This window comes from Mugil cephalus, chromosome 6 (assembly GCF_022458985.1).
Source record: "Mugil cephalus isolate CIBA_MC_2020 chromosome 6, CIBA_Mcephalus_1.1, whole genome shotgun sequence".
NCBI classification, from domain to species: domain Eukaryota; kingdom Metazoa; phylum Chordata; class Actinopteri; order Mugiliformes; family Mugilidae; genus Mugil; species Mugil cephalus.
Window position 1 is genome coordinate 9,695,964 of NC_061775.1, and position 19,187 is coordinate 9,715,150.

General features: G+C 40.4%; 1 protein-coding gene across 1 annotated transcript; it reads left to right on the forward strand.

Moving 5' to 3' along the window:
• Nucleotides 1-37: 37 nt before the first annotated feature.
• On the forward strand, nucleotides 38-16,578 carry impact (impact RWD domain protein). The gene is made up of 11 exons (XM_047587717.1): nucleotides 38-200; nucleotides 2,501-2,629; nucleotides 2,727-2,779; nucleotides 2,905-2,967; nucleotides 3,119-3,204; nucleotides 7,060-7,176; nucleotides 7,285-7,379; nucleotides 8,584-8,657; nucleotides 9,177-9,267; nucleotides 13,907-14,041; nucleotides 16,452-16,578. Exons 1-11 carry the CDS (start codon nucleotides 153-155, stop codon nucleotides 16,509-16,511), a joined length of 951 nt encoding a protein of 316 aa, XP_047443673.1. The 5' UTR covers nucleotides 38-152; the 3' UTR covers nucleotides 16,512-16,578.
• Nucleotides 16,579-19,187: the final 2,609 nt, after the last annotated feature.

Here is a 19,187-nt window from a genome sequence, read left to right on the forward strand (position 1 = left end):
AACTCACCCGAGGTACCTTGACCCGGAAGTAGTTGCTCGCAGGATTGATAACACTACACATGTAGATTATGTGCCTGGTTTCTTTCTTTTTCTTTTCTGAATGACTAATCGGTATACTTTCAATAACTGACACATGGTAATGAGACGATTAAATGGCGGATATCATAAATCCAGAGGATGAAGGAGATCTTCAGGCTCAAGTAAGCTCGACATATTTAAGTCTACCTGACAACCTGTGCTGAGTGCTTGTTTGTTTTGGTGTTTTAAAGTAGCCTTCAGAGACCGTGTAAACCTATGGTTAGAGGTGGCAAAGGTATTCAAGTCCTACACTTAAGTAAAAGTAAAAAAAAAAAAAAAAATACTAATAAGTAATAAGTGAGAGTACTGATTCAACTCTTTACTCAAGTAAAAGTAAGAAAGTTCAGGCTCTGAAGTGTACTTGGGTAAATTGTTGTTGTTTTTTTCATTAATGAAACAATACATCTGTTGATAATTTTGCAAAATGAAAAAACTGACTGAATTGACCAGAGGTCTTGCATGAGAATCTGGATTTTTTTTTCTTTTGTGCTCTCTTTACTTAAACACAAGGAGCTCATGGATTTTAGGTTAATATCAACAACAACATTGAACAGTTCTCTTGAATAAGGCCATGGATGGGGAAGGTCACATATTTTAAGTCGTGTCACCTGTGGAGGTTAAAAAAATAACAAACCTGTTTTTTTCCAATGTAAACAGTAGAAAGTACCATTTGTGTACAAATGTAGGGAGTAAAATTAAAAAGTCACCAAGTAAAGTACAGCTACCTGAAAAATCTACTTAAGTACAGTAACAAAGTATTTGTACTTCATTACTTCCCACCTCTCAAGACCTCATTACCATAGGCTGTGGTGATGTTGTCAGGTGTGACGAGCACCGTGGTGGTATTTGTAATTGAAAGGTACGCGCTTGAGCACACCATGATGGAAGGAGGAACACACAAACGCTGCAGGTTGCTCCCAGTATTTCTGGGTTCATTAACACATGCACAAGTGAGGATTTGCGCTCAGCAGGTGCTGCACATAAACACACACAGTGCAGACCGAGCAGCAGGACGAAGAGTCAAAAGACTGGATTCAAATTCACACCGTTTGTTATGATGGTCACCGCGGATCCTTGTTGTCCTGTTTGTGTCTCTCGAGCATTTCCATTATGTCACAGCAGGTCCAGCTTTCCAGACTACTTATCAACACTTACTGGTGTTCTGCAGGTATTTCCACAATCCTCAAAGGTTACAAATCCAAAAATATACAATTTAACATTACAAGATATTTTACTTCATATGAACTGAGCACAGATGTGTCTTCAGGAAACAGGTGTTTTAATATCAAACATTTTATTTGTCCAGGGATGCTGAAGACTCTTTGAAGATTATGTTAATAGTCCAGTGTGTAGGATTTATTGGCATCCAGCAGTGACAACAGTCGCAGCCAACTGCGCAGATTACAACCAGCTGAATACTTATGATAGGCTTCTCATTTTCCATAATTAAAAAAATAAATAAATATTTACAAGTATTTTCACATGGTCATTTAGGATGAATAACCTGTAGAACAGTTAATCCACACGACTCCCATAGACTGTATATAAATATCTTTATTTACAGTCTATGGCTTGTTTTAGCTGCCTATCCTTCCAGCTAATAGTCGATTCCCCTTTTTGAATAACAAATATAGACTTACTAACCAACAACCACCTTTCCGTCAGCTGTAGAGTTTGCTCTGGGCACTGGTGACCAGAGGTGACGTCACAGTCGGCCTTCATTGCCGGTAGTTCTTTGATGTCGGTTTGATGCATCTATAAAATGAGCTTAGCTTAACATAAAGACTGTAACCAAGACGGTTTTTGCAGACCTGTTCACATTCAATTTTTTTTTTTCATAATATTCACAAAAGTAATATAGGCCCTTTTAAAACTGCAAATTATTTTGGTTTTGTTACCTTCTCATATAAGACTAACTTCACCCCTTCCAGCGTTCATGCTAAGCTAAGCTAAGCTAGCTAACTTGCGGTTTCAACATGTTTATTTTGCAGATGTGACAGTGGCATCGACCTTTCACCTAACTCTCAGAAACAAAGTCAGCGTTTCCCAAAATGTAGAAAGTTTGGTTTAAAAGACTCGCTGAGTATTTTATTATTCATTTTTTATTATTCATTTATTTTTTAAGAAAATTGGAATCTGTGACTCATAAAATGGGAATATGTGGAAAGCTCAAACTGAGCTAACTGTTTTTTTTATGCTTTTCTCTCCGTATTATTTTCCCCATAATGAAATCCAAACAGCGTGTTACCAGACTCATATTCTGATAAGATCTGAGTCTTGCTACGTTTGTATGTAAATTTTTACGAACGTGTTAGGTTGGACTTTGAAGCCTTTTGTACGTCACTGGTTCAAATGCTGTAATTAATCCATAATGAATGCCTGGAGAGTCATTTGATTGATGTTTTTGCTTCTCCTCATTCAGATTGAAGAGGTTGAGGCTTTGTCCTCTATCTACGGTGATGAATGGTGTGTGATAGATGAAGCCTCCAGAATATTTTGCATCAAAATATCCAACGATTTGGAGGAAACGAAACTGACAGTATGTTTGCAGGTACATAATAAACACCTTGCAGATCAATCATCAGTGTCCATTCTCGCAGTTTGTTTGTATTCCGGTGTATGATATATTTTTTTCCCTTATTGATCAGATAATTCTCCCCCCTGATTATCCAAGCGCAGCTCCGCCCATTTACCAGATCAAGTAAGTCCATTTGCCTTTCAAATTTAATATTGGGGAGATCTGCTGATTTGAACAAGCAGCATCCCACTCAAAAAGCCACTTCTCGTCCCACTCAATAACCCTGTGTTTGTCCTCGGCTTTTGTAGCGCAGCGTGGTTGCGAGGTCCTGAGAGGGCCAAATTGGCAAACAGCCTGGAAGACCTCTATGTGTGAGTGCTTCTGATAATTTCTGACTTCAAGAAGAGATACCACGGAGCGATATTAGTCACAACAAAAGCTTTTCATTATGTTTCATTATTATTTCCACTTCAATAACTTTGCAGTATGTGCGTTTCTCACGTGGAAATATTTAAATTTCAGGGAGCATGCCGGGGAGAGCATCCTCTACCTATGGGTGGAGAAAATTAGGGACTTCCTTCTGGAGAGGTCTCAGAGCTCAGAACCAGGTGAGGTGTGGAAAGTGGAGTTCATGCTTGAAGCCACACCTGTGGCAGCAATTTGTGACGACTGGAAAATTTCTCATGATAGACATTTACTAGTCCAGAGGTAGTTTGCTTCTTAAAACTGCCACCGTGAGCATCTCCACTGCTGTGTTTGGTTTCAGCTGACCAAGTATTGATATGTTGGTTGCTAAAACTGTCACACAGGTATTAGCATGCTGCTGCTAATAGTAAAAACTCCAGTGTGTGGCGTAAACTGCTGGTGACTCTTTTAATGTTTCCATGTGATTTGCTTAAAACAAAAACCCTTTTAAATATGCACATAATGATTCCATATTTTACATAATATCTAAAGCTTAAACAGAATGTGTGATGTTAGTTTAGACTTCTGTTTTAATTAGTCCAGCTGTCCTCAATGGTTCCTGTGGTTTCTGTGTGCTGTTGAGCAGAGCTCACTGGCCCTATCCACAGCCTGAAAGCCATAAATATCCCTCATGTAATGTTTAAACATTATGGATACCAGATACAGAGATGGTGCCCGCTCAGTTATATGAAATCTGTTTGTGTGCCGCGGGAGCCAGATGTTTCCTAGAGTTGTGCATCGGTCACTACAGCAATAGGAAAACTTTACTGGAACCCAAAACAGCTGCCCACCAAGTTGCTCCAACCACGTTATTTTATTTTCCTGCCATAGGATTTTTTATTTTTTTTTTTCCACGCTGGCACACAAACAGCTTGGATTAGTAATGTTTTTAGGGTGTATGTGTACTCAAGTTTCGCCTCGCCCCCTAATGCATCTTCTATCTGTGTATCTGCTCCTCCATTAATAACACACACTCTGCCGAGTGGTCTAAGGCTGCAATGAGATGAGCACAAAAGGAAATAAAGAAAAAAAAACTCCCTCCTGACTTTGAGTGACTGCACTGAATTAAGATCGATATCTGTGTAATACCGTCTGTTACCTTAGCAGAATCTCTTGAAGTGTGAAAGGACTAAAAGATACCCAAATTAAAGATTTTCCACAAGTGTCACCGTGAGGCGGCCTTCAGAGGGAGAGGGGTGTCCTGGTCTGTGTCTGTCTCACGCCGAGCGCCGCGTGTTATCGATGCAGACGCTCCCTTTTGAGCAACACGCCCGAGAAAATATTAACCGCGTTCCCCTTTGTTCCATGGCACGGGTCCTCTCTTTGTGATTCATGTGGTAATAAGTGTAACTGGCCACAGCACTTCAGCTCAGGGGTGAAACTGATGGCTTATTCATTCAAACGACGGGCACGTGGTGGGAGAGAGGGGAGAGGGTGTGATAAGGCTGAGGAAGTGCATATCTGAGGAAAGGATATGAAAAGGGGAGTAAACAGGACAGAGGTGATCTGAAGAGTAAAGAGAAATAATGGGTGTGAATGAGGCGGCACAGGAAGAGAAAGGACGGGAAAATACACCAGTAACACATATTTGTTCGCAAAACTATGAACCTCTTACTCTTTTTTTTCCCCCCAGATATTTTTATTGACAATTTTCAAAGTAATAAAGAATATACACACAAAACAATGATAATAATAATAATAAAAAAAAGCTAGACACAAACCATAACATACAAAGACCACACAAAGAGGCTCAATATAGGCTCAATATAATGTCAGAGATGAGAACGACCACTTGAGTGCATCAAATATGCTAGCCTCCTACTCTTGATGACTTTGATCGTGTTGTGAACATCAGCGTTTCAGTCCTTCTGTTCGTTTGTGTGTGTGCATAGAATGGCCTATAATGTGTAAACACTGCTACGCTTCACAACACAGGAAGCTTGATAGATCTGTCACAAGTTCCTGTTTCTTCTCCAAGAATCTGCTTCTTATCAAGAATATTAATATTATTATTAATATTATTATATTTTTCCTTTTTACAAAATGCCGTTAGAAATTAAAACAACACCAACAGTGATATAATTCTGCAAACATGTATTGAGTATGCGTAGCCCAGTGCACCTTATTTCTCTGTGCTGTAGACCTCTTTTGTTGTCAAGGATGTAGCTTTTAGTTCCCTTTAAAGGCGCGTGATCTTTGTAACAAGTCGCATCTTCCCTCTGAGGAAACTGTCTCTTTGATTGTAGTATAAGAACTACAAAGAGGACTTGCGTGAGCCACACTGTCTTACTGACTGACAGGTTGTTTGTTTGAGTCTATATGTTTTCAACAGAAATACTCCAGTGGGTGAATCCACAGCTGAAAATAGTTCCCAACAAATGAATGTATTTCTCCCTACTTATGTTTGAGTAATGTGGGAGGAAATGATGTAGCCTCTTTAAAAAAAAAAAAAAAAAAAAAAAAAAAAAAAAAAAAGGCATTTCACAGGCCTGATTTTATCAAGGGATGTGGTATTAGCTCACTAGAAAAAATGCTGGAGGGAAATGCAGTCTGCTGTTTTACCACAGTTGTTAAAGATGGCGTTATGATGACGGTACATACATGCATATACACTCACTGGCCACTTTATTAGGTACACTTGTTCAATGCCCGACACAAATAGCTAATCAGCCAGTCACAGGGCTGCAGTTCAATGCTTTTAGGCATGTAGAGGTGATCAAGACAACTTGCTGAAGTTCAAACCGAGCATCAGAATGGGGAAGAAAGGGGATTTAAATGATTTTTAACGTGGTATGGTTGTTGGTGCCAGACGGGCTGGTCTGAGTATTTCAGAAACTGTTAATCAACAGGGATTTTCACAAACAACCATCTCTGGAGTTTACAGAGAATAGTCCAAAAAAGATAAAATATCAACAGTTGTATGGACGAAAATGTCTTGTTGATGTGAGAGGTCAGAGGAGAATGGAGAGACTGGTTGAAGATGATAGAAAGGCAACAGTAACTCAAATAACCACTGGTTAAAGCCAAGGAATGCAGAATACCAACGATGAAATGTTGCCTGGTCTGACGAGTCTCGATTTCAGCTGCGACATTTGGATGTCAGGTTCAGAACTTGGTGTAAACTACATGAAAGCATGTATCCATCCTGCCTTGTATCAAAGGTTCAGGCTGGTGGTGGTGGTATGATGATGGCACACTTTGGCCCCTTTGTACAAACTGAGCATGGTTTAAAGGCCACAGCCTACCTGAGTATTGTTACTGACCATGTCCATCCCTTTATGACCACAGTGGACCCACTTCCTGACGGCTACTTCCAGCAGGATAATTCACCATGTCACAAAGCTCAAATCATCTCAAAGTGGTTTCTGGAGCATGACAATGAGTTCACTGTACTCCAATGGCCTCCACAGTCACCTGACCTCAATCCAACACAGCACAGTTGAGATTTGATGGAACGGGAGATTCTCATCATAGATGTGCAGCAGACAAATATGCAGCAGCTGTGTGATGCTATCATGTCAACATGGACCAAAATCTCTGAGGAATGTTTCCAACACCTTGTTGAAAGTATGCCACGAAGAATTAAGGCACTTCTGAAGGCAAAAAGGTTTCCAAAATTTTACTAGCAAGGTGTACCTAATAAAGTGGCCATGCCCCTATTGCGAACATGCGAACATGTAGCACACTTTTGTTTCCGTGACTACACAAGAGAGAAAAATTCACTTTCAGATTAGCTCCGTCCATCAGATCTGTTGCCATTAATCACTCAAACATTTCTGAAGCTTAGTCTGATTTGCAGAAGCCACATTAGCATCACATGCTTTAGTGTTAAGGTCATGTAATGGTAATTTAGAGATCATTCGCTCAGCAGGTGTCTTTTTAATGACAGGCTGCCTGGACCACAGACAGCTTAGTAAAGGTTTGGGATTTAGGGGGGAAAAAAAACACAACCATCTTTCATTCCACAAGTGGTAATATTTCTGTGTGACCTCCTCCAGTGGACCGACCAGAAAACGTGAACTTGACGGCTGAGGAGGAAGAGGACGATGATGAAGATTTCAAGACTCTCAGGCTCAACACAGAAGCTGAACACCTCTTCATGGGTCAGGAAAATGGTAGGATGCATTTTGCTCTGCCACATAGACTCCTGAGGGTTTATTTGTCATAAAATCAACCCGTCTCTCTTCTTTCACATGGCGTCATATGGTGTTTTTATGTTGTAGATGAAGAGGTGCCCCCGATAAAACATGGAAATACCATCACAGATCGACGCAGTACCTTTCAGCCTCATTTGGCGCCTGTGGTGACTCCTAGACAGGTACGGCACATAGATGTTACATTTTGATGTTTGTTTTGGCAATGACCAAAGCTTTTATTAACCAATATGAGCAAAAACCATCAAGATCCAACGGAACGGAAGGATGTTTTCAGTATGAAAGTTGAACGATATAAGATTCAGTAGACGTCGTTTAATCACGGTCTCATACAGGAGGAGGACATAAATGTGCTAATTTACGGAGCAGATTCATAAACCGCAACATCATCTGGCTCCTTCCTGCTCGCTATTTGCACTCTCTGGCTCTCTGGTAACACAGCGGCTCGTCTTAAAAGCTTCCACCTGCTGTGAAGAGCTATTTGGACAAAAATATTTACAGACACGGCGCTCCTCCAAAGAGCACATGAAGGGAATAGATGGAGATCTGGATTTACATATGTTCATTTACTGGTGTAGGAGTTCGCAGTTCAACCAAAGACATGAGAAGAAAAGTACAAACAAACATACGTGAAAGCATGTAAGTGAATTAATTAAGTAGTTTGTCAGTCCCACCTAACCTGGTAAATACACCACGTGACTGGACTGTACTTCAACAGAGATTCAACATCAGGTTAAGAACAAATGGTTCCGTCTCTGGGAGTTTTTTATTTTCAGCTGATCTGTTTCATCAGAAAACTAGAGCCACACGCACTGATCAGCCAAAGCATTAAAACCACCGGTAAAGTGAATTTTCATTGATTCATCTGCTGGGGAGCCCTCGGTCCTGGTGTTCATGTGGATGTTACTTAGACACACAGCTAGGCATTGTTGGTCATCATGCATCCTCATCCTGTACAACGACACTCCAGCAGCAGCCGACCCGAGAATAAATATCATGAATATACCTTAATTCCTAATTCTGTTTGTTTTTTTGTCAAACCATAAAAAGATTGTATATTTAGTGTCTCTAATCTCCCTTTTATTTATGTAACTTACCCTCATAAACAGTTGACTAATGCTGCCCGGTGCATTAGTCAGCAGCGTCAGACAGCTTGCTGACCTCATCTGTTGTCATGTGCACATTATCATGTCTGACTTGGTTTTGAGATTGACTCTGGTTCAGTCCATCCACTCTCTGTTCCAGTATGAAAGGAATTAACAGATAAGACCGTGATAAAGAAGAGTGGAGGAGAAAAATGTCTTGTCAGCCCCTTCAGTGTAAATCGCTGTGACCTGATGTTGTCACCTGTTGTGTCATGTGTTGCAGGTTAAAATTATCCTGGAGAAGCTGTATGAAAACAAGAAGATTGCTAGTGCCACTCATAATATTTACGCGTACAGGTTGGTAATACTCCACATATATGTTTATATATATATATGTCTTGACTTTATTATGCTAATCAGGCTAACACCATCAGTTTAGTGTTACAGCGTGTCTCATTAGTGGAAAAGAACATGAAACAAGTTAACATTCAAGGTCCATCCGTCTCCTCTAAAAGGCACATTAATGCAATTAAAGGTCACAAAAGCACTAGAGAAAATGAAGGCTTTTTGACAGCGCTGGGTGTTAGGTAAGAAGATGCGCAGCCTTCTTCCTGTATGTGTGTGTTGTCTCGTGCATGCCTGTGTGTAAGACTTTTTTTTTTTTTGTTATTTTTTTTTGCATGGTCTAATGAGGTCAGTGTCGAGCCACTGATGCACTTCCTGGGTGGTCATTACTTAGAGTGGGGAAATGTTGACATTTAGACCACTTAACTTTTCCAGTGAAGAGGCTGCCGGTGTCACAGCGTCATTCTGTGACCAAAATGTCTTAATGCTCTCCCGCCTAATGCCAAGCTGTTGGGATTCTGTCTGTTGTAGGATTTACTGCGAGGACAAGCATAGCTTCCTGCAGGACTGTGAAGACGACGGCGAGACGGCGGCAGGGGGGAGATTGCTCCATTTACTGCAGGTTATCATTATGTTGAAAAAAAATGCTGACCTTACCCAACACAGGACTCTTTCAGCTGCATGCAAAACAGTTAAATGGGGGAGAATCTCAAAAGAGTTGGCTATCCGCTGGCTGCATCCGGCTTTCTTTTGGCTTTTTCATGTTTAATTGGCGTCTGTCCTAAACCACCCAGTCCATTTTCAGTCTGCATAATTTGGCATCTACTGTGAATTTTAAACAGGTATTGTTATCAGTAAGGGACTTTCCAACACAATACAGTGTGTACCTGAAAGTCATGAATGGTGCTTTAGTATCCTGCTCATTTCAGCATTTCAAGACATGATATACATAATATAAACCTTTTACAGGAAAAAATGGGCAGTTGAACTTATAGAAAGAGATCTGAGGCACTCAAGAGGGTGATGAAAAAAAAAACAAAAAACATGGCAACATGTTTCTGCCAAACAGGCCTTCGTCAGGGCGAGGGCAAAATGTTTGTAAGTCGGCTCAGTTTATCGTTAAATAGGTAATCAAAAGCAGCTGCTCAGTGTGTCACATAATTAGCATGACCTGGCAATGACAGCAGAAGGGAAATCACATAGTTTAACCATATAAATTCAATAGATAATCAAAAATAATATAAACATACGTGCATACTCTAATACACTCATGTAATGAATACTGAGCTTGGTAATGGACTGAGAAATTGCTTTTTCTTCTCACTAAAGACCTACCTAAGACTAGGGATGAGCATTGATGACTGGTTCTTTTAAAGAACCTGTTCCAACTGGTTCAATCAGATATCTTCAGCCTTCACGCTTATCAATTCCCCTTACCGATACTTTTCCTGCTGAATGTTTACATACCAATCCAGATGGTGGCAGTAATACACCCAAAAGTTGTTGACCTGGCCTCCAAATGCTCTAGATCCCCACCTGATCAAGTATCTGCGGGATGATCCAGAGAGACCCCTCGTCTTAACCCATAGGACCCAACATTGTGTTGCACCATGGGACACCCTCAGATGGGCATAGTCCATCTACACAACATTAGGAAGTCATAATATTTAGAATATCATAGTGTATGTAAGAGCAGGGAGGCAAAGGTTTAAATGATATGTAACAGCTTCAGATACAGTGTCCTGCTGTTGTATCCGAAGGTTTTTTGTTACGAGGGCTCCTAAATATAAAGGAATATTCCCAGTGACATTTGGATTTTGGACACAAATAAAACACAGTGTGACAGATATGGGGGATGTTTAGTACGTTAAGCTACAGGGTCCTTTTGATTTGTTATTAAAAAAAAAAAGATCATACAGAGGATCCAGGGGAATGAAAGTGAATACGACTAAAGCTGGGAGTCCATAATATATTCGCTGCTGGCAATTAGAGGCACAAGTGGCAGCTGCAAAAAATGTGTAATTGGTAATGGTGATGAAACAGCTCCAGGGACACCTTTGAAAACAACAAAATAATGAGTATTACAATTTTGGAAAAACATTTTGAAACCTCTTTAGTTTAATAGGCATTTAAAGATGCGTTTAATAAACATCTGATCGTGAACTATGACATTTGCAGTCAATATGAAACAGTTCAATGTGCTACATCTAAAAATAGTATAAACAAAACTTAAAGTAGCCACATTTTTTTTTTTTTTTTTTTTTTTTAATTAAAGTTGCTAACTGGTTTCCCTTGGCGTCACCCACTACTCACGGCCCACCATGGCTTTATTAGCCGGGAGCGGTGTCAGGCACTGCCAATATGGCCTCAGCCAGATCCGCCCACACTGAGCTTCAGAGCCACTCTTCAGTAATCCTGTTGGCAGTGTCATGGAGGGTTCAACCATCTTTACAATCAGTGCTAAAAAAAAAAAAAAAAAATTCTCCTCTGACCATCCTACACACTGGATACACTGGAGCCTGGGAACAAAATTTACATTTCACAAACCTCTAAACAGTTTGTTTAATGCTCTAATTGATGATCTCTAAGGAAGGGGCAGACATTAATTTAGACAAGCGTACTTCCACACACTACACAGTGATTGAGGCTTCATGGTTTAACATGGGGAAATGACTGCACCCACCCACTAATGCTTATATAATGTGTAAATTTCCTCTCAAGAGAACTTTGGTTGCACAATTGTAATTTCACACTGTTGTTAATCCTTTCATTTCACATATCAAAGAGGCATTTATCACTGGGTTGTGCTGTCAGATGGCACTATGATTCACACGCACGCACACACACACACACACACACACCCCCACATCACACTCAGACGTGCAATTGTCCACACTTTTTTGTTTCCCTGCATTATCGCATGAAAGCCAGTGGAAGGCTTGTGACAAAACAAAAAGTTTGCTGTAGTCAAAGCCCAGCTCGGTGACTTGTAGTAGTTGTGTCATACTCATTACCAGCAGGTGCCAAGTCGTGTCAGAGCTTCTCCAGATGAGATCCATGATTCATGTCAAAGTTCATACTCATTCATAAGATGACGGCGGTCATCTGTGCCAGTGTGACCCTGTTACAGAGACAAATCCCTGTGAAATAGTGTATTGGAATCTTGTTGGGGACATGTCAGAAACCGCGATCTGCTGCGCTGAATTCAGATCCGAACCGAACTGTCCTCCGATGAATACTATGTTGCCATCCAAAACAGTAAAAACAAAAAACAGACACAAACATGTTAAACAATTCTGCATTTATCTCCACATTAAAGCTGCTGTAATGAATATGTTTATTCCGAAATAGTCAGAGAACGATGTCTGAAAACAGTAGTTCCTGATAACACTCCTACACTTAATTATCACCATTCACAGCTCGAAACGAGACATTTTGCTGTTTCATTTTGAAGCATGCTCTTGTTATGCACGACTCCCAAATGAACTGTTTTGGTTTACTGACTTTGCTCTCACTTGCATCATTTACATGCGCAAGCTCTGAAAACTCCACAATATGCTCTCTGCCGTTCAGCACTAAATTACAGCCAGTGGAGCATTTAGCAGTTAAATTAGGAATTGATTGAAAAAACAAAGCCAAAAGAGGTGAGTATAGGACATTATTTATTACTTCTAGTTTCCATATGATTCTGCCTCCAGGTGGCCAAAATGCTGTTATTTGAAGTTTAAACTATTCCACTATTTTTTTTCATTTTCTACTTTAAAATCCATGACTCCTGACTGCTATCAACGGTCAGAACAATGATTTTCATAACCAGGTAGATGTAAAATTAGCGCCCTCGATTCAGGTTGACTCTTCCTAGCCCACGTGGACATAAGAGGAGATGAAAAGACAGCAGTGATAGCATCAGGTCCAACCTCTCCCTGTTTATTTTCTTCTAGCCAACCCACTGATTAATCTTCGGCACAGTTCAGTCCCAGTGTACTGAGTAATTTACATGAGGAGTGTTTCTCCTTAATCTGTTTTCCCCTAATCTGATCCCTCTCTGTGATCCTTTCTTCACATTTCCTCATTTAGATTTGTGTTTTCTGAATGTGGAAGTGTGAGGTGATTCTAAAGAGGTGAATGAAAGAGGCATCTGATTGATAGTGTTGGCAGACAGATGTGGATGAGTCCCCTTCAAATGGCTTATTGCAATTCTTCTGTTTCAGCATGGCGCTTTTCCCAATTGTGAATTTGCTTGTGGTTTTAATAATGTCTAATGTTTAATTTCTGTATGATCAGACGAGAGATGCAGCGTCTTGTAAGCTGTGACTGTACTCAGTCACTGTTTTTGATAAAAAAAAAATGCCATCAGTGTTTTTTAATTTCCTGCCACTTACAGGTAGAAGAAGCACGTTATAAAAGTACAAAACTGGCATATTATCCCCTAGTTCAGTTATCAGTTCCTTGCTTGTACATGCAACATATACAGGGCAAGTCTAATATTCCTTTGAAGTCTGGCCACTTTTATTCGCTCTCCCTGCACCATGTTTTTGCTTTATGCCAAAACCCCAGGGAAAATATAGGTTTATTTGCCGATGAATTCTCCTCAGCTAATCACCAACTTTGCCTGCTGTTTGATGTCGGTGAATGGCAGACAGCTGTGAAAAAAGCTATGTGGAATTGACATTGATTGGAGCGCCACGGTGAACCGAAACAGCAATGTTTCCAGCTGGAAATTCAAAACACTGACACGAAATATGCCAAAATGCTCTTTATAGCCGAAGGCGCTTATTATCTGTGGATTTGTCTCAATGCATGACCCCTTTCACAGACAAGGTGACATTTAATTCATTGTTGCTACGAAAATGTAGTGTTTAGTTGTTTACATCATGCACTTATATGCTCGACCTCTTTAAGGTCTTTTATTTATTGGAGGATTACAATCACGCTCACATTGTTTGATTTATTTATGGTGTTATTTCTTCGCTAAAAAGGCCTGTATAATGAACACACAACACGATGGAAGTGAAAGTAATTTTCTCATCAAACTCTTTGGAAGGAGGAAATAAAAAAAAAGGAAATAACCCCAAATTTTGGATTGACACTAAATCAGCTTTAGACCGACAGCCTAGTCGGAAACTTGTAATGAAGATGCTACATCAGGCGTGACATATCTGCCTACTTCAAAATAGTAACAAACAATTTAACGTCACAATTGACTCTATTTTTTTCTCTCAAATTTACACTTGTGTAAACGTGTTTGTCTCGCACCACAGATTCTGGATGTGCGTAACGTCCTGGTGGTCGTGTCTCGGTGGTACGGGGGAATTTTGTTGGGTCCTGACCGCTTCAAACACATCAACAACTGCGCTAGAAACATCCTGGTGGAGGAGGGATACACTGCCTCCTTGGTGAGACACACTGTCATTTTCCACTGACACATTATCAGTCAAATTTGAATTTGCTGCCAGTTTTACGATGCTGGGAACCGTTTGGCATCTTGTAGTTTAATTGGCTACACCACCCTAATCTTCCTCCAATTATCAAGAAAAACTTACTCAGTAGACTCAGTAGATTGCCTGTTGATGAGATTTATATTCAGCTTTTCTTTTCTTTTTTAATGTTGCCTCTCCAGCAACCAAAGCTGTAGTCACAGAGTTAGATTGTCAGGCAATACTCTGTAGTGTAAAAGTGAGATATTGATTTATTATAAAAAAAATAGAGAGTGTCTGGCATGACTTGCATGTCCGCAGTAACCCTTCAGTAGCTGTCACATTAGAAGTATTGGTTCATTTGAAGTGTCTGGTTGCCACATGTGCTGGAGATCAAACACCCTTTCACCGGCCTGAGGTTAGGTCCAGTCTGCTTTGAAGTCGTCTTTGTGTTCTGCGAAGTTATTCCATTGATAACATGATTGACCTTTGAGTGGCAGCCACAGGTAGATTAAAGGTACTGCAAACCTACTCTTAAAGGTATGCTATTTTAGAACCACATCAACTCACTGTAAAAATGAACACTTGATTTCGTTCCCATCCTGACAGCAGAAGCTCAGATCCCCCTGGACTTCAAACCCAGACTCTGTGACAGCTTATTAGAAGCCACTTCCTGGGCAGGGAAGACGGCAAGATCCAGTGTGTATCTGTTTTCTGTTTAAGTTGCCTTAAAATGAGTTCCCTCGCATGAACATAGGGAGCTCCCCCTCTTCCAGAGGTCCACCATGTTTTTACAATAGACCAGAATGAATGATAGAAATAGATTTCCACTAAAGTGGCGGCCATCGTACGTTGGTTCTCACACACACGGGAAGGGAGAAGAGGGGGAAGGGCATTCAGTGGGTTGCAATCACGTTGTTCCCTTAACACTTTGGAAGAAAAATGTTTATGCAGTTATCTAACTTAATAGATAACATGGATTACGTTAAGAGATCAAACTAGTCTGTTTTGGTCGGCAAAGGCCACAGGATTAAGGAGGTCAAAAGAGCAGCGCACCTAGAAGAAGAAGCACCTAGAATAAATAAGAGAAAAGATAACTTCATACAATAGATGTCCAGATAGTGCAGTCTTGACCAATGTGGTGGACTGACTGACAGGCCAACATTTCTATAGAATAATGCAGCTTGTTGAGAATCTTGGCACATTTCTGCAAGGAAACAAAGTAAGACCCCACTCATTATAACACAGGATGTCACAATCCCTTGTGCCGATATCCCAGGTAAAACACATTTAGAAGCCCAGTCCACCTGAAAACTGATCAGCAGGCTAGCAGTCAGCAACCAACAAGAAGACACCAGCTAACTAGCCCAGCTAACGGGCAGTAGGGCACACATCATTGGGGTTTTCCCTCCACATTAAACTTAAATGTTTCACCTAGTTTGGCCCACGACACCTCTAGAAGCCTTAACAGTGAGTTCCAGCGTCCCAGAGTCCCCCCCCTCTAAGCTGCCACCGCACAATCGCGTGACTTTCAACCACTGACAACAGATTAGCGTCGCCCTTTTCACTGCTGTTCAACAAAATACACAATCGTGTCAGTCCAAGCTACCTCACTCCTCGGAAGGGAAGGGGTGAGATGAAACTAACTCTTGAGGTACATCTATTTCATTTTAGATATTGCTGATAGAAATTCAGTCCTTTCTTTTGTAAGAAGTGAACACAGGTTCCATCTCGGTGCCTGTTGGTCAACAGTATGCAAAGGTCATTTCCTCCGACTACGTGTGAGATTAAAAAAAAAACTAAGTGTAAATTGGGAAGAGGACAAAGAGACTCGATGGAATAGTAACAGTTCAATAATTATGGGGAAGAGAGAGTGAGAGTTGTTTTCCCATGGGCAAGTATAAAATGAATGTCATGGAATGTCATAGAAAGAAAATGAATTAACTAAGCTACCAGTTTTACAACTGAGTAGGAAAAGGGTGCCAAAAACCCAAGAAATCTCAGCCCCAAACTGGAAAGCCTCTGACATGAGTCAGAAAGTGCGTGAATATTTAAAATTTCCAGATTTGTCACAGAACTGTGAGTGATGTAGCAGCCTAATTTGTCAGCGCAGTAATTAGCAAAGGATGTTTTATGACCGTACTTAGTAATGCAATGTTTGGTTTGATACAATTATCAGTATACATCAGAATACATTAAAATAGTATGATGCGTGGTAATTGCCATGTTTGCACGCACAGTGGGGCTTTAGACAAAAGAGTTGCCCATGTATTGTAAAGCAGCACTCAGATATTAAGCATGGAAGGAGTGTGACGCCCTTAAAATGCAGCGCTAATGTAACACAGCCATTAGCCTGCTCATTCTCTAATCCGTTCCTCTTGTTTCACAGGATGAAGCCAACAAATCAGGAGTGAAGACCAAAAAGCTCAAAAACAAGAAGACAAAATAAAATTCTGAAGAAAAAGAAAAACATGATGCAGTGAAAAGCTTGTTTTTATCCAGTTTAGATGTGTGAAGAAAATACAAATAACTCACTATGGCAATAAATGACATCTGGGAGCTGAACTGTTTGCTTTTACTCTGGAAGCTACGTTCTGATAAGATTAAAAATTACATTTTTGCAGTACATCATTAAAACAGACTGTGGGAATTTGTCCAGACACTACCTTTAATATCATTAGTTTCAGGATTATTTATTCACTGTCAGTTACACGTTCCTAGAAAACATCTTGACGCATTGGAATTAATAATATAACTCAGCATTTGTTTGCCACTTTCTTTGAACTGTAACGATCCATCATCCCTGCAAGTGTTGATTCATTTTTCAGCCTCAATCTGCATCTAATTCATGTAGAATACACAATTCATTCAGCGTTTTTAAGGAATATGAATCTCACACATCATTGCTCAACAAAATTAAGTTTACTGAGTTTCACCCACACGAAAACATTCACATAATTCACATGTCCGTTTTCCCCAAAGCATTCGGCATCCGCTTGAAGGCTGTTAAATATTCAACTTTTCACAGTTGCCGGTTCCTTCAGAGCATCTACCTCACATCGGCTCCTGTGGGGTTTTGCCTCACCTCTCCGTTTTGGCGTCTCTTGATCCCTAGGAAGAGGCAGTCTGCATATTAACTGCTCCAGAGTTGGCTTTAGCAAAGAGAGAACTGCTTTCTAAAAATATTCATGGCTCATCCCTTGTTGGATTTGGATGGTTTGGCTTCTACTGGTGCAGCCAGGCTATCGTGATGTAGAAACTGGTGAATTTCATCTGTGTTCTGTAATAAGTTTGAATAATCCAAAGGCACACAGCAGCGGAAGATTTCTGAAATTTCTGTTTAAAGAGCTCATTTCAGCTATTACAAATAATTGAAGCTAATTCACTTAGCAGAGAGTTGTTTCTCCCTGACAAGCTGCCATCTTGCTGAACCCAATCATCTCAACCTATAATCATATTTTTAGTGGTTTGGAAAGATCTCAAGTTTTCAAATTTCCACTCAAGACAGAAGAGAATAATTAGTCCTCTTAGAAATTCAATTTCATCCATCAAGTTGTGGAATCTGAAGGCATCTTGGGAGAACATTGGTGGTGTGAATATATATATAAAAAAAACTTCCCTCTCACACTCACGGGGTGTTTCTGTGTCATCCTCAAGCTCAGGTCCTCTACCAGAGGCCTGGTTGAGGATATGTATATACAGTCTTCACAAGTAAAGCATCCAAACCTTCATGGCTCTGTGTAAAACATTATTTGCCCCCAGTGTCAAAACATAAATTAACTGTGGTTTATCACACCTGAGTTCATTTTGTCTAGTCACACCCAGGTATGATTACTGCCACATCTGCTCTCAATCAAGAAATCACTTCATTAGGACCTGTCCGACAAAGGGAAGTAGACCAAAAGATCCTCAAATGCTAAACATCATGCAGAGAGAAAGTGATGTATCAGTCTGGAAAAGGTTATAAAGCCATTTCTAAAGCTTCAAGTCTCCAGTGAACCACAGTGTGAACCATTGTCCACAAATGGTGAAAACATGGAACAGTGGTGAACCTTCCCAGGAGTGGAAGGGCGACCAAAATTACCCCACGAGAGCAGCAACAACTCATTCAAGAGGTCACAAAAAACCCCACGACAACACTCAAAGAACTGCAGGCCTCACTTGACTCAGTTAAGGTCAGAGTTCATAACTCCACCGTAAGAAAGAGACTAGACAAAAATGTCTTGGATGGCAGAGTTCAAGACCAGAACCAAAACTACTGCTGAGCTAAAAGAACAGAAAGGCTCATCTCAGTTCTACCAGAAAACATCTTGATGATCCCCAAGGCTTTTTGGAAAATACTGGACCGACGAGACGAAAGTTAAACTATTCAGTAGGTGTGTGTGTCCCAATTACATCTGGCGTAAAATTAACACGGTACCAACACTAAAATCTGGCGGTGGTAGTGTGATGGTCTGGGGCTGTTTTACTGCTTCAGGACCAGGAAGACTTACTGTGATAAATGGAACCATTAATTCTGTCGTCCACCAACAAAATCCTGAAGGAGAATGTTTTGTGACCTCAAGCTGAAGAGAACTTGAGTTCTGCAGCAGAACAATGATCCAAAACACACCAGCAAGTCTGTCTGTGAATGGCTGAAGAGAAACAAAATGAACACTTTGGAGTGGTCTAGTCAAAGTCGTGATCTTAATCCTATTGAGATGCCGTACCATGAACTTAAACAGGAAGTTCATGCTGGAAAACACTCCAATGTGGCTTGAATTACAACAATTCTGCAAAGATGAGCGGGACACAATTCCTCCACAGCTCTAGAAAAAAGCGTTATCACATACGCTTGATTGCAGTTGTTGCTGCTAAGGGTGGAACAACCAGTTATTAGGTTTAGGGGGCAATCACTTTTTCACACAGGGCCACGTAGGTTTGGATTTTGTTTTCCCTTGACAATAACAACTTTAATTTAAAAACTGCATTTTGTGTTATCTTTGACTAATATTTAATTTTGTTTAATGATCAGAAACATTTAAGTGTGACAAATATGCAAAATAAATAAATAAATAAATAAATAAGAATGCAGGAAGAGTACCAACACTTTTTCACACCACTGTGTGTGTGTGCGTGTGTGTGA